Here is a 16919-nt window from a genome sequence, read left to right as displayed (position 1 = left end):
TCAATAAATGCATTGACAGCATTAATAGAAATAAATTGTTACTAAATTATAAATTCTTGTTTTCTTGCCTAGAACTGTATGCAGAAGAGATATGATGGTGCACATCAAGCCCTGGATATGAAGGCTGTGCGAAGTGACCCTGGTAAAGCCCCTCTAACAGTCTTTTTAACCCACTTTGCCTATCCTTAAGCAGCATCTTAATGTACTCATCTCTTTACCCTAGATTTAGTCGCCAATAAAGTAGATTTAATCCTGAACAGAAAATGCTACATGACGACAATGTTGCAGATAATTGAGGATAATGTACCAGAGGTAGGCAGTTTTGTTTATAGTACTGTACAATTAATGTCTCCAAAGAAGTTAAGTATTGTAATTACAGAGGAAAAGACTTTTGTTCTGGTCATTTAAACCCTAGCAACCACTTTATGTTTAGGTTCATTACTCTTACTACACTAAAGCATGATCATTATGTTTTAGAAGTCTTAAGATTTTCAGCATGCCTAATAAAAAATTTCTGCAAGTGCTGCACATGTGCACAGCAAAGCCAGATCCCACATACAACACATTTGTGAATGTGTATCATGGCTCAGAAAAAAAGATGGTGATTTAGGACCCCAGAAAAAGAGTAGTTTATGCCTGTAAGGGCTCTGGCACACGGGGAAATTAGTCGCCCGCGACAAAACTCCATGTTCGCGGGTGACTAATCTCCCCGAGTTGCCATGACCCGCCATCCCACCGGCGAACATGTAAGTCGCCGGCGGGAAATCGCGCTGCCGCGTGTGCCATCCCATCGGCGACTTACATGTTCGCCGGTGGGATGGCGGGTCATGGCAACTCGGGGAGATTAGTCGCCCGTGACAAGGGAGATTTGTCGCGGGCGACTAATCTCCCCGTGTGCCAGAGCCCTAAAGCTGTAAAAGGTTATCTCTAAAGAGTTTGGATTCTGATAACCAACAGTCAGACAGATTGTGTACAAATTATAAAAGACTGTTGTTACCCTACCCAGACGTGGTCGACCATCAAAGATAACTCCAACTGCAAGGTGTCTAAGGGCTCTGGCACACAGGGAGATTAGTCGCCGGTGGGATGGCATACGCGGCTGCGCGATTTCACTGAAATCGTGCAACTTTCCCCTCAAGGCAACTTGCGCGATTTCACTGAAATCGCGCCGCCGCGTATGCCATCCCACCGGCGATTTACATTTTCGCCGGTGGGATGGCAATCTGGGGAGATTAGTCGCCCGAGACACAGGAGATTTGTCGCAGGCAACTAATCTCCCCATGTGCCAGAGGTTACAAGAAAGAAACCAGAGTAACTTCTAAGAAACTGAAGGCCTGTATCACATTGTTGAATGTTGGATGTTCATGAGTTCGCCATCAGGAGAACACTGAACAGCAATGGTGTGGTAGCAAAGGGAAAGCTACTGCTTTTTCCCCAAAATATTGCTGACTGTCTACAGTTTGCTTAAGATCATGTGGACAAACCAGAAGGATAATGGAAAAATGTTTTGTGGATGGATGAAGCCAAAAGTTTTTGGCTTAAATGAGGAGCGTTTCATTTGGAGAAAGGAAAAACACTGCATTCCAGCATAAGAACCTTATCTTATTTGTGAAATGTGGTGGGAGTGTTGTGGTTTAGGTCTGTCTTGCCGCATCTGGGCCTGTACTGCTTTCTATCATTGATGGAACAATAAGTTCTGAACTATACCAGAGAATTCTAAAGGAAAATGCCAAGACATCTATGAGTGAACTGAATCTCAAGAGACAGTGGGACATGCAGCAAGACAATGATCCTAAACATACAGATTGTTCTACCAAAGAATGGTTAAAGAAGAATAAAGTGAATTTCTTGAAGTCCTGGTTCAACTTTACATTAACTTCTAGTATGTTATAGAATTTCCTATTCCAAGCAACTTTGCAATTGGTCTTCATTATTTGTCTCTCCAAACTATTTGCCTTCCACTTCTACATTTTTCAGTTGGGGTCACTGACCCCTGACAGCTGAAAACTAAAATTTATTAAAATTGTTACTTTTTATTACTTGTCTTACTATTCAGCCCCTCTCAAATTCATATTCTGGTCTTTAGTTTAAGCCAGTGCCTGGTGGCTAAGACCCTAGCAACCAGATAGCTACTGAAATTCCAGACCAAAGTGTTGCTGAACAAAAAGTTAACTGAAAAATACGTGACCAAGTACAGGTGTGGAATCCCTTATCTGGAAACCCGTTATCCAGAAAGCTCCGAATTACGGAAAGCCCGTCTCTCATAGACTCCATTGTAATCAAATACAGAATTTTAAAACTGATTTCCTTTTTCTCTGTAGTAATAAAACTTTACATTGTAATTGATTCCAATTAAGATATATATATATAATCCTTATTGGATGAAAAACAATCCTATTTGGTTTAATGTTTTATTGATTGTTTAGTAGACTTATGGTATAGAGATCCAAATTACGGAAAGACCCCTTATCCGGAATAATTTTTTCAATTTGTTTCATTAGGTTTTCTTCATCTACTTTTAGAACTTGTTTGAAACTGTGATGTTGTTTTAGGTCACATTCTTATACATATATAGAAAATGTTAAAGGGTTCACAAACTTTCATGCACCACTGTATGTTGTATTCTAGCTACATTAAAAGTTTTATATAAGTTATATGAACCTTTTATTATCAACAAAAATACAATTTAAACAGAACACTCTGTATCTTGAGTGCTTATGCCAATTATATATAGTTTTAGGAAGATTTCTAACTTCTTTTCTTATGTAGATTTTTAAATATGGGTAAAAATGTCTTGCCTTGCCAAACCTTTCCTAAGTAGCTGTTTTTGTAACAACACATCAAGACATTCTTTAAAGTATCTTCTCTTCTACAGATTCTTAGATACAAAAAGCATAATAAATATTAATGTACTAAAATGTAGAGATCCTAAAATGTACTGGTTGCATACAGATTTCATTACCCATCAGCTACTGCAAGAACAACACTTGTCAGATACTTTGAGAATTTTTTAAATATAAGGATTTTACACACTAAGAATAATCAATTCTAATAACTGCCACATATTAGATGAAATGCTGATATTTATTACTTTTTCATAGGACTAGAATCATGCCCACAAAAAGTTGTGGAGTGCAGCTTAATCATTTCATATTTGCTCAGTTTATGGTATTGGTCCAGACAATTTCTCATTGGAAGATATCCACCATATTTCTTTTTTATATCAGAAAGTATAGGAAACCCTGTTTTACTCTCTTAAACCACTGGCATATAACATTCTTGTTCAAATTTCTGAAAAATTACAGCAAAGGGCATTGTCTCCAAAATGTTCTTATGTGCAAAGATTTAATAATAATAAAAATTGCTAAGCATTTTCTGAAATGTTTGAAACCTAGTAGCCAGAGAATTGGCAAACTATGTGGAATGCATAGACAACTAAAACATTGCGCACACAATTTTAGGAGCAAAAATAAGAAGAAAAATCAAGAATAATGCAGAATGCAATAAAATCAGTAAAAACTGTGAAATCCGTCAAAGCAATAAAAACAATTTTCAGCAGGATTGTTGGGCAGAATCCCAGTTCTAACTTGTCTTGATGTGCACAAACAAGCAATTGGTAGAAATGTGAGAAAATGCAACTGCTGTTTTTTATATTAATAAGCTGCTTTGTAGCCATGGGGACAGCAAATCAAGTTGGAGAAAAAGAAAGAAAAGGCACATGTTTACATAGCAGGTCTGAGTCTGAGCTTTCAGAAGGAGCCAGCGCTACACATTAGAACAGCTTTCAGATAACCAATTGTTTCTCCTACTCCCATGTAACTGGAGGAGTCTCAAGCCGGACTTGGATGTCTTACTATTGAGCTATTATTGAGCTTACTATTGTGCTATTCTGATATCTACTGTGAGTTGCTATCTTGCTCCCTTCCCGTTGTTTTCCTAGGGGAAAAAGAGAAGGGGGTGATATCACTCCAATTTGCAGCGCAGAAGTAAAATGTGACTGAACTTTATAAGAGCACAAGTCACATGGATGTAGCACCCTCGGATATGAAGAATATGCCTAGCAGTCATGTGATATTTCAAAATTAAATATAAAATAGATCTTTAATCTATTAACTGGTGTGCTTTGAAAAAATGTTTTCCCAAGCGTAACTGATGTCACTAAGTATATTTGCTGGTTAATAGTGGTTTTGTACAAATTATTTATGCATGCACATTTTTTTCCCCCCACTTATTTCTAACTCTCTTTCCTTTATTACTGTAGCTACTTTCCTTGGATATCAGCAACAACAAACTCTACAAACTAGATGATTTAGAAGAGATTACACTTAAAGCCCCCAATCTGAAGATCCTAAACCTGTCACAAAACTTGGTGAGTAGTTAAGCCTGTGCCATGCAATGATTATTAAACTATAATTATCTGTTTTATTATCAAATATTGGAATGTTGCTTAGAATTATTTTATTTTGCAAAAAATGTTCTATGGGACTTCCCTATTGTCAGAATCTAGTAATGTGTGGAAATCCACTTTTATAAAGTTCTAGGTTATGAATTATTCTGATTAAATCGTAAAGGTATTGCTACTTTCCCTTTTCTTCCTGGGTGTCAGAATTACTTTAAAGCAGTGCTGTCCAACCTCTGCTTTCAAGGGCCGGAATTATTCTGGCCTATGTTTCAGAGGGCCAGTAATGGAATCCAGTGTTAACCACTCCTAGTTTTTAAACCCACAAGACCATATCCATATTAATGGAGGTAGAACGCCAAAAAAGGGTTGGTGGTTACTGCAGGGATATCACCCATCATATTAATATGTCATATTTTGACATACCCTTAAACCCATTTACCTCCTCCCTGCCTTGGGTAGTACAGCAAGTCCTAGCACATGTTTAAACGCCCCTAACAATTATTTTCAAATGCTAACCAACCACCCCACCAGACTTATCTCCCACAGGCAGTGAACAGTGCAGGGGCTTAAAGACTGAAGGAAGTGGATGCTATGCCACAGGTGACTTTGGCCTTAGTTCTTGCATAGAGCCTTCTGCAGACTGGTAGTCTACATTGTGCCAATCAAAGCTCTTTATTTATGCCCAATTGTTTTTCATACTTTATTTGAACGTGACTCATGGGTAAAAGGCTTCCACGTACACTGTACCAGCTATCCAATATTCCCCAGGCAAATTTTGCCTTGCAGAGGCAGGTTTCAGAGGCAATTTTAACATCAAAGCCATGAGGGGTTAAAATGTTGAATACTATTTTAGAAGATGAAAGCATTTGATTATCATTAAAATTTAATTTGGATGCATATTTTTCAGTTAAAAAGCGACCGTGAACTGGATAAAGTGAAAGGTCTGAAGCTGGAGGAGCTATGGTTAGATGGAAATCCACTTTGTGATACCTTTAGAGACCAGACCAATTACATCAGGTCAGCTTGTGGATCTCTTTATAGTATCATGGGAAGGAGACTAAGTTGATAAGTGAAACTACTAAAGCTCAGTGATTTTCCATTAGCTGAAGGATGGGAATGGAAGGATATCCCATTGAAATATTTATATTAAAGCATACATTTTGTTTTTTTTGCATTTACAGCTGTTAAAGGTCTGCAGAGAAATATTTAAGTATTTAAATCCACCTTTTATCTTTTAATTGAGCACTGTAATCTTGGCACTGTTGATAAAATAAGTTTACTAGTGTCTACGTTGCTGTTACTATATGCCTGCTTATTACTTGAGCGTTCCTCCAATCAACAGCTATTTATGCAATCCAGCATGTTTCCAATGTAATAGACGCAATGACATGAAATGGGGTTTGATGACAAAATATAGGGGTCAGGGAGAGTGGAACTTTCAGTGGAGGGCAGAGAAATTGTTGGACAAAGGTGAATTGATGGAAGAATGTAAGATGGAAAGAAAACAGTACCAGTGAGATTTTAAATATCAGAGGGTTTATGCCAGACACAAAGCAGACATTTAATGTCAGAAAAAAAGGTACAAATCATTCTATTTCATAGGGTTTAAGGAACCGCACTAAGATCTAGAAATCAAAGGTATGGATGTTGTTATATATTAGCACTGGCCTACCTGCAGAGTTGGGACATGGACATTTGTTTTCACTGGGGGATGTAGGTTAACTGGCTTGTACGCTACAAATAATACTTTTTGGGGCAGTCAAATGTTTAATAGAAATCAAATGTGGAGATCTGTAAACAGACCTGTAATCCATTATTACTTATTAGGGTCCTATGACCATAAATTGTTTGGTTTCGCAGAGTTGGTAAATATAATATGATTTTAACAAACCTTATAAAATAAGAGTTGGAACATGGACACTTAGTCTTTTTTTCTTTTAAATACTTTTTTCTAGTCTATCATATTTACTTTCCTTTCTCCCCACCCCACATCCTAAACACTTTATTTTTGCTCACACCTTTCATTGTATCATTGTTTATACCCATGTTTCATAATTCAGTGCCTCACATATTCCCTAGTCTTGAAGTATTGCACATGTGCTCTGTAAACCCTGGAACTAAACCCTGCTCTGCATCTGAATCCCTCCTGTTGTTCCTCCTTAAGTCTGAGGGAGACCATTAATTGCCCTTCTGATCAACCCCCTGAACCCTCTCTCCAGCCACCCCTCAATCCAGCAAAAAACAAGTCAAATTAAAATTACATGTTGTCCCTTTGAGTACCCTTTTCATACAACACTCACCCATCACCTCCTCCTCAGACATGTGGCTGTTTGGTCTATGACGGGTAAGTTCCCCCAAGCAGGGGGCAACCTAAGGCAGACCTTAAAACAGCCACGACACAATAGGAGGTTGGTGGGCCTGGAGGTAGGGCTGGATGCTCTATTCCTCCCACATACACGCACACATATCATTCCCAATCCCCTCCATGCCAGGAGAGGGAGGGACTGCACCCCACAGGGGACATGGAATTAATATTGCTGCTTGCTTTCTGCCACGAGGAGGATGATGCACACCGGAATGTGACAGACAACGATTTGTAATGAGGGGTGGGCATCACTAAGCAATAAAGCTGGAAAATGCATTTAGCATGAGGAGGTGGAGGATTGTGTGAGGCTAGGGCAGGAGCATTTCCAGGGAGGACAGAGGCGGTGCCGCATTGTTTAATTCAGTGTCACCTTCCCAATACATATCCATTTGCCACCTCTTCTTTACATTCTTATTTGCACATAATCACTTGTCCTCTTAACTTCTTTGCCATTCTCTTGACTTTTATTTCTTCATTAAATTTCAGCTGGCAATTTTTATAAGTGTCCTGTAGCAAGTCCTATGTTTTGCTATGAGATCCCTGATTTATGAATGGATCGCTGCATATCTTGCGGTGTCTTTAAAAAATCATGCATAAATATGTCATGGGGTTGTGGGAAATATTAAAAACAAATTTAGGTCGAAGATTCACTTTCCCTGGACTCCTCTGTCCCTACTCTGTATGGTAAACTTTGTTTAAATAAGCTACTGTGAAAATCAGGTTTCTTAGATCTTGAGAACAGTTAATCCCATTGGAAAGACAGGAGACAAGTTGGGAAACAGGTTAGGCAGGTAAGCAATTTGAAATTCCTTTTTACAAAGAGGTACTGTGTAAGTTGTATGAATCTCATTTCATAATTTGCGCTATGTCTTATCTTGCTGTCTTTACAAGAGTGTTGTGCTGCACCATGGTTAAAGAGGTGCCTTATCAGGGTGAGACATGGTGGATTGTGCTGAATAAAAGTGAGGGCACAGGTAATATCTGTTGGGTCACATTTTGATAACAACGTATTAAATAATCTTACCATCCCAAATGCTCTTGAATTTAACATTCCTGCAGACATTAAGATGAAAACAGCACCTGGACCAATCCTATCCAATCTCCCAGATTAGGGGGAGGTATGGTGGAGGAGAAATTTGGGGGCATGGTGTGTGGGTAGGGGTTTACTGTCTTCTGGCACTGACATTGTGTTCCTTTTCGTTTGTTTGTCTGACCCTCTGTGGATCCACCCGCTGCCGTGGATGACAGTGCCGTGCGAGAACGCTTTCCCAAACTCCTACGACTGGTAAGGCTTTTTGGTATTTAGCCTTTTACTTTTGTGTTAACGTACATGTACACATTATAATTATTTATTAGCAATTATTTACTGTACAATAACTTTTTTTCTTTTCTCTCTTCTATCCACACAACAATCTTTATGCTCATTTTCTTTTTCTGCAATTGCTATTTCTTTGTCCTGTCTCCTGCCCTGCTTTTGTCCTCTGTTTTCCCTTCCTAAACACTTTACAGGATGGCCATGAACTTCCTCCTCCAATCACATTTGATGTTGAAACACCAACCACTCTTCCCCCGTGTAAGGTAAGTTGTTTGTCTGGATAGGTAATGTATCAACCCACATTGGCAGTCTCAGGCAATCTAATTATTTTGTTTTTCTGTTTTAGGGTAGTTATCTGGCATCTGATGACATTAAAGCATTGGTCTTACGGTTTCTACAACAGTGAGTGCACAAAGCTCCTCTTTCTCTGACTTTTATTGTTGACAGACAAACAGTGCACAAAACACTGAGTAAAAGGAAAATCACACTTTACAGCATACTTTCATGATATTAGCAATAAAAGGCTTATACTGAAGACCTATTTAATTCTAAATGCTATTCAATGTTGGTACAATACTTTGTTTAGCACTATAAATTATAACCATGGGAAGAAGGCGTATGATTTTAGATAGATTTTTGGTATTTCCTTTACTGTTAGACACAAGGATAAAGCTTCCACTTTTAGAATACATTATAAAACTACAGTTGTAGATATGGTTTCTGTACAGATAGTAGAGTTGCCTCTTTCTAGGCAGCAGAGGAGCAAGAACAATACAGCACATCCATAAGGCTTAGGGCACACAATCTAGTTTTGTGCTGATCTGCTCTCATCTGCTCGCTCTTGTAGATTCACTTACAGGCATGCGTCGACCAATGTACAGCTAAACTGAGCAGATTTTGGCTGATAAACTTGAAAGAATGCATTTCGGTGTAACTGCACACAGGGTGATTCACTGTATGTGGGTGGAGCTACATGTGTACAAAACACAGATGGAAAAATGCATAGTTTGTCACAAAAAACACATTCTTGGTGTTCAGAATGATACCAAACATGAGGGGTGTCTCATGTTCCAGTTCCCCAAAACCCATCACTCTTAACTGGTGGGTATAGGCTAGCCTTGTTTGGTATTATTATGAAGCATGGGATCTACTCATAACCAATATGTGATATATAAGGACATTGAACACTGTAGCAGAGGGGATATGGATCCTTTCTTATAAACCATCTATTTTTCTTTTCTGTCCCCCCACAGCTCTAGATTTCCAACTTTTTTCTTTGATCAACAAATCAAAGAAACCATTTGTCCTAGCTTCCTTGCCAAATGGTCAGGTTTCGAATAGTCCTACGCTAAAGTGTGACACCTTTCCACAGCCTCCTTCTGGAATATCTAATTGGGGTCTCTCAGTGTGTCTAAGACCAAATATTTCCAGTGTTAACCCCTATAATGCCAACTCAATACTGCTCTGCCATGATAGTGTTCTCTTAGCTTTTAGGCTTATGCCTCATGGACGGATTAGTCGCCCACTATCTCTGCTACAATGGGCAGAGATAGTGGGCGATCTCCCCGAAAAAACCTTTCCACTGGCCACAAAGAGAATCGCTGGTGATAAGTCCTACTTGTCACTTTGTTTATCTGAAGTCATACAGAGTTTCCTACTTAAAGGAAAAGGAAAGGCTAAGTCACTTGGGGATGCTAAAATGTTAGGCACCCCAAGTGACTTTAATCGCTTACCTTGTACCCCTGGTGCCCCTGTTAGGAGAAAACAGCACCAGCCCGGGGTACCTGTAGCGATTCGCTTCCTCCTTCCGGCTTTGTTTCGCTGCGACTACACGGTAGGCGCATGCGCAGTAGAGTGAAAAGCCGAGTTCTCTGTTAAAGTACGGCTTTTCACTCTACTGCGCATGCGCATGCTCGTGAAGACGGAAGGAGGAAGCGCTACAGGTACCCCGGGCTGGTGCTGTTGTCTCTGAACAGGGGCACCAGCCCGGGGGAAAAGGTATGCGATTAAAGTCACTTGGTGTGCCTAACATTTTAGCATCCCCAAGTGACTTAGCCTTTCCTTCTCTTTTAAGTCACTTGGGGGTGCCTAACATTTTGGCACCCCCAAGTGACTTTGCCTTTCCTTCTCCTTTAAAGAATAAGTAAACTTTGTTTTTTTTCTATAAGTAAAATTGCTCTAAACAGCCTCCAGAATTAACTACCTTTGTCCCCAGCATTCTCTCTGACCTGGTTCCTCAGTCAGAAGGTGATCGTTTTTCTTTGCTTCCTTGTGCAGAGTGAAGCCCCACCCCCACTTCCTGTTCAGGTCTCTCATAAAAAAAAACAAAAAAAACTGCTAATCCACAGACTGGCTTCTGCTGACTCCAGTCATGCGCAGAAGGGTCTCCAGGTCGACTACAGGTAGAGAGAACTGAACAGAGAGTGGGGGCAGGGCTTCACTCTGCACAAGGAAGTAAAGAAAAACAATCGCCTTCTAACTGAGGAACCAGGTCAGAGAGAATGCTGGGACAAAGGTAGGTAATTCTGGAGGCTGTTTAGAGTAATTTTACTGATAGAAAGGCCTTTCCACCGACACTTTTCCCCATGGGTCAGTGTGAGGTAAAATATCTTCAGCTATTTGTTTTCAGGCACAATCTTGAATTGGACATATGTTCTGTTAGTCTTGGATGTAGCCCAAATTATTCTCCCTTTTTCTCTCTTGAATATTTTTTTGTCTAATAAAAGAAAACTTAATTCTAAGCAACTTTGAAAATATACATTCATTGCATATTTGTAATGGTTTTAGAGTTATTTGTATATAATACATATTAGAAGTTGTGTTTGCCAGTCATTTTCTATTCTCTGCCCTGTTGGCTCTGGTGTTTGGAACAATGTAACTGCTAGCAGACTGACAGACCTGACTTGCTGGAGGAGCCTGGCACTTGAAACATTATTATAGAAATCAGCATTTGCTGATCTCCTGGTTGTTACTTTTAAAAACAATTACATTTCCAAAACTTTTAAAGTACTAATAATTTTTAATGTATGTTGGAAAGTTTCTTAGAATTATATTTTCTTTTATTAGACAAACATTTATTTTTGGAGTTGACATGTCCTTTAAAAAAAAAAAAACTATACCCCAGAATGAATATTGATGGTTTATACTACGTTAAGTGATCTATTAAAGAATCTCGCCAAACTGGAATATTATATCAGTAAATATTGCCCTTTTACATCCTTTCCCTTGATCCACCATTAAGTGACAGGCTGTTTGCTCCCTCAGATCACATGACCAGAAATAATGCAGCTCTAACTGTAACAGGAAGTAGTGTGGGAGCAAAAGGCAGAACACTGTCCATTCATTGGCTGATGGGGCCTAGCATGTATGTGTGCCTTGGCTTGTTTGTGTGCACTGTGAATCCTGTGATCCCAGGAGGCGGCCCTTAATTCTTAAAATGGCAATTTTCTATTTAGGATTACCCAATAGCACATACTACTAAAAAGTATATTTTTATGGAGCAGGGTTTTACATATAAGCTGGTTTATGCAATATATTTTTATAGAGGCCTACATTGTTTGGGGGGTAAAAGGTTTTCCTTTAAGGAAAATTCCCACAATTCAGGACACTACCAAGCTTGTCATCTGCTTGCTTAGGCAGTATTTGATTTTTATTTTTTGCATCTGGTAAAGATGCACAGTGTCCCACATTCTTTACCAGCTAAACAGCTGATCCTGATCACATGAACACATGCCAACTTTCTCCTAATATTTTTTCTGTTTTTCAGGTATTATGCCTGTTATGATTCTGAAGACAGGCAGGGTCTTCTGAATGTGTATCATGATGAGGCATGTTGCTCTCTGAGCATTCCTTCAAATCCAGGCCAGAACCCTTCTAGGTTTGTTGTTTTCTCTCTATTCTTTCCTTGAGCAATTTCTGCAGTTTGTAATAGCAGAGTTGCACAAGAAAATGCATGTTATTAAAGGTTAGTATTTAGTTTGAAATATAATTGTCTCTTTGAACAGGAGTAGTCTTGGAGAATATTTCAAGGACAGCAGAAATATAAGAAGACTCAGAGATCCAAGTAAGTTAAATCATTTGCTGTTTTCCTGTATTGTAGAGAAAACCTGATGATTGATCACCCAGAGATGTTGGTTCTAAACAGGTGCAGCTTGGAACCTGACTAAAGCTGGCCATACATGTAAAGATCCACTTGTTTGGCAAGGTTGACTAAAGTGCAGATCATTCCCCAATATGCCCACCTTGAGGGCCGTGGGTCACAACTATTGGATCAAACAACAGAATGCTGGCCATTGGGCAAGAATCGCATCAATCACCCGATGCAATTTGTGGCCAGAAATGTTGTCTAAATATCCATTTTCAATGGGTGGTACATTTTAAGTGCAATTGTTCCATTAAAATGGAAAGCTGCCCCAGGCAAGTAGCTGTGTCTGCCACCAGTAAAGAAATTATTGAGAGGTGATGGGTGAGAAGGTTATTGGTTTACCCCAGAAATGCATTGAAAAATACATGGAAAATACACATTGGGATTTATGTGTAAACACTGGACAAATTTGTCCCTGGGCAGCAATCAATCAGTGTTTAGCTCTTTTGCAGCTGACTGCAGGTAAAACAATAAAGCATTGTTTGCCATTGATTCTGCCCAGGTGTAGATTTGCTTATTATGTTCCCTTTGACAAAGGAGAAATAAAGGTAAACACTAAGGGGGAGATTTACCAAGATCCAAACGCTCGGAGCGTTTATGCGAACGCTTCGAGTGTATTCTCGACAATTTTGGAAAGGCTCTGCCGCTGTTTACAATTGTTTGGTATAAAAATTCAGTGACTTTCAGATCGCCAATACGATATTATCGTGACTAATACGATTTTTTCGTAAGCATTTTCGTGATATTTGCGACCTTCAGAAATTTTCGTTTCCAATCCGAATTTTTCCCATTCGGGATTCGAACTCCTGTTTTGATAAATCTGCCCCCTAAGTAAGCTTTATCAGAAAGGTCTATGTAAATACAGCTATAAGCACTCACGGAAACGCTGCACTGACTTCTCTGAAAAAGGATAATTTGGGTCTGTAATTCCTGTGCCAGAGACACGCAGCTTTCTGTTCTCTCCCCTCTCCTGCTCCCCCCTCCCTCAAGAATGCTAAGGACTCTCTCCCCCCCCTTAGGAATGTGGATCTGAGCCAATCAGCAGGAAGCTAACTCATAGTCTAACTGAGCATGTTCACTTAGTATTCGTGTCTGTGCAGGAGTGAGGCATTATGGGAACTTTCTTTACGCAGCTCAGTGTATTTTCTTCCTGTTTGGCTTCAGATCTTCTAACCAGTTGAAATATGGGGAGACTTAAGGGCACTATTGAGACAACTGAAGGTATGCCTGCAGCTTGAGATTAACTCTTTACTAGCCTTTCCTTCCCCTTTAAGCTTAAAGGTGTCCATAAACAGGTAGCTGATAAGATTATGGTTTGGGCCCTTCAGACAGAATTGGCAGCTTATTTTACCATGTATGGGGCCTATCTGACTGATATTTGACCAAAAATCAAGCAGATGTTTGACTGGTTTAATTTTTTCTGTCTTATCAAACGACCTCATCAGCTCATTGATATGGTTCTCGCTCGGGGTGGCTTGTATTCACGTAATTGCCAAACAATTACATTAGTGTATTTTTAGATTAAATTATAGTGCATTGTGTTGTGATATCTGGGATTGTCTGTCAACAATTCACAATCTTTAATCAGTGCTGTTAGGCTAAAGGTGGCCATACACGCACCGATATTATCGTACGAAACCTCGTTTCGTACGATAATCGGTGCGTGTATGGCATGTCGGCGAGTCGACCGATATCGCAGGAAGCTGCCGATATCGGACGACTCGCCGATCGGACAAGTTTGAAAATTTTGATCGGGCGCCATAGAAGGCGCCTGACCAAAATTCTCCCTTCAGAGCTGAATCGGCAGAAGGAGGTAGAAATCCTATTGTTTCTACCTCCTTACCTGCCGATTCAGCCCTGAATGGTGTGTGGCGGATCTTACGATGTTTCGTGCGACCGATGGTCGTACGAAACATCGTCGGATCGCCACGTGTATGGCCACCTTTAAAGGAACAGTAATGCCAAAAATGAAAGTGTATTAAAGTATTTAAAATATAATTTATTGTTACCCTGCACAGGTAAAGTTGTGTATTTGCTAAAGTAACAGTACTATAGCTTATATAAATAGACTGCTGTGTAGCCATGGGGGCAGCCATTTAACCTGGAAAAAAGGAGAAAAGGCACAGGTTACATAACAGATAAGCTCTGTAGAATATAATGGGGCTTTATCTGTTATCTGCTTTGTGCCTGTGCCTTTTCTCCTTTGAATGGCTGCCCCCATGGCTACATAGCAGCTTTGTTTATATAAACTATAGCAGTCTTTCTGAGGCAGACACACCAGCTGTACCAGCACAGGGCAACAGTACATAATATCGTAATTATTTTTATACACATTTTTTGGTGTTACTGTTCCTTTAAGCAACATGCCCCTGCAGGTAAATGCAGGTTGAAAATCAGCACCTATATCTGATCAACTTTCGGATGTGCCTGCACCCAAAGACACTGCATTAGCTCGGATGTAGGCACACAAGTGGATTTTGGCACGAAATGTACAGGTATGCTTTTTGGCACTGAAATCTACTGCGTGTGCCTGCACCCAGGCTGAGGCAATGATTCTGGGTGTAGACCCATGGACAGACTGATGCATTGGGGCTGATTCTCAGTGTGCCCTTATCTGCAGGTTTTGCTTTTTCTGGTGTTAAATATACACACCATAGGAAAGCAAAACAACTGTGGCCAGAACTGTAAATCTATGACTAGTAATCCATATTATTGTTAAAATTATCTTTTCAATAACAGCCCTACGCTTCAAACTTCTCAAACACAAGCGGCTAAATGTGGTTGGTTTCCTGAATGAACTTCCAAGAACCCAGCATGACCTCAATTCCTTTGTAGTGGATATCACCGCTCATTCAGTAAGTCCCCCTTTCTCTATGTCTCTCATGTATGCCACTTGGCTCTGCCATTGAAAGCACAGGAAGACTAATTGTTGCAGAACTTAAATTACCCACTGTCTGAACTTGAAAATGGCCGACCATACTTCTGATTCAGGTCAATGGTAAGTGACCCTCGGTCATTTTCATGTTCATGGAATTTATGTTCTTAAATGAATACTCAGAGTTAAAGGGATACTGTCATGATTTTTATGGTATACTTTTTGTTCCTAATTTATGTTTACATAGCAAATAATACACTCTACCATTTAACATTTTATTCTTGAACCAACAAATGTGTTTTTTTTAGTTGTAATGTTGGTGTGTAGGCACCATTGTGCCCGAGTCTGAGCTTTCAGAAAGAGCCAGCGCTACACATTAGAACTGCTTATTGTTTCTCCTACTCCCGTATAACTGGAGGAGTTACTATTGAGTGCTATTCTGATATCTACTGGGAGCTGCTATCTTGCTCCCTTCACATTGTTCTGCTGATCGGCTGGGAGAGGGGTGATATCACTCCAACTTGCAGCTCAGCAGTAAAGTGTAATTGAGGTTTATCAGAGGACAGGTCACAGGACTGTGGCACCCTGGGAAATTAAGAATATGGCTAGCCCCATGTGAAATTTCAAAATTAAATATATAAAAAAAATGTTTTGCAACTGGAGACAGCTGACCCATAATTATTAGCACAGTGCACTTCTGTGCCTTACCTAGCAAATAATTATGAATAGAAAGAGGCTAGATTTTAACACCATTTTTTTTTTTTTTTACTTTCAGAACACTTTGCTTTGCTTTGTTGTAAATGGAATATTTAAAGAAGGTAAGTTCTGCTTATTTAAACAGATTTTACATTTTATTTCTGTGTGTTTTAATGTTATGTAAATGGGGTCAAAGTACCAAACTGATTTTCCTGATGACATGAAGAAACTGCAAGCTTTTAGGGAGTGCTTTCCTCATATCCAACATACTTAAACATTAACCTATGTCTTTGGCCCACTGTTTTACTAAAAATTCAATATTTACATTGATTTTGAAAAAAATTACATTAGTATCATAAGTTGCTAAGCCATCTTTTTTCCAAAAAATTATTTATTTTTTAATAGGTTGTCTGTTCAGTTGCATTATCTTTGGAATAGGTTGTGTCCTGGCCAAAGCATTGGTCTCGGACGTGTACACACCACTTCTTTCCACTGCATGGCACCATATACTTTTATTCTCAGTATTATTGGGAAAATGCATGTACCTTGCAATATAAGATTATCCGACTTTGTTCTTTAGCACTGAATGGGGCAGAGTATTATGCTGATGCAGCCAGCTTTTACTCTGTGTTGATGATTAGAAAATATGAAGCCCTCAGCTATAACCAGTTACTGTTTTTGTCTTCTAATATAAAGTTGAAGGACAATCAAGCAACCCTGTGCGCGCTTTCAGTCGGGTGTTTATTGCTGTTCCAGGCAGTGATGGAGGGTAAGCCATAATATTTGTATGTAGAATGTAAGTTGTAAAAATGAATTGGTTTTCTTACCAGCTCAGTAAGCCACAAGCTGGCTTTTTAAACTCGTAGGGCAAAGGCACATGTCGTGTATATACGCTTCTCTCAGCCCTGCATTTTTCAGTCAGGCTGAGAGAAGCAGATGCGCTTTCCTACGCTGCACTGTGTGCCTGTACTAAAAGCTAAAGTAACCGCCTAAAGGGGGAACACAGAGCAGATTGGAGGTCAGCCTGAAAACCATCTGCATTCGTGTTTTTCAGGCCGACCTCCAAACCACTCCACTCTGTGCCCACACTCTATGTTTATGCTATGTTTCTGGCATTTTTCT

At 39.6% G+C, this 16919-nt stretch overlaps 1 protein-coding gene across 3 annotated transcripts in view; it reads left to right on the top strand.

The window, feature by feature from the left end:
- The window catches only part of nxf1 (nuclear RNA export factor 1), a 39271-nt gene that overhangs the window by 13640 nt on the left and 8712 nt on the right, over positions 1–16919 (top strand). For all 3 annotated transcript variants that reach the window (XM_031900170.1, XM_012953587.3, NM_001045735.1), the window contains 12 exon segments: positions 73–142; positions 224–312; positions 4262–4369; positions 5310–5419; positions 8016–8052; positions 8277–8345; positions 8429–8484; positions 11849–11959; positions 12087–12145; positions 14966–15081; positions 15877–15919; positions 16494–16566. In XM_031900170.1, the coding sequence (XP_031756030.1) occupies positions 73–142; positions 224–312; positions 4262–4369; positions 5310–5419; positions 8016–8052; positions 8277–8345; positions 8429–8484; positions 11849–11959; positions 12087–12145; positions 14966–15081; positions 15877–15919; positions 16494–16566 (941 nt within the window).

This window comes from Xenopus tropicalis, chromosome 4 (genome assembly GCF_000004195.4).
Source record: "Xenopus tropicalis strain Nigerian chromosome 4, UCB_Xtro_10.0, whole genome shotgun sequence".
Taxonomy (NCBI): Eukaryota; Metazoa; Chordata; class Amphibia; order Anura; family Pipidae; genus Xenopus; species Xenopus tropicalis.
The sequence above is the reverse complement of the archived record's forward strand: the minus strand, read 5'-3'. Positions and strand labels throughout refer to the sequence as shown.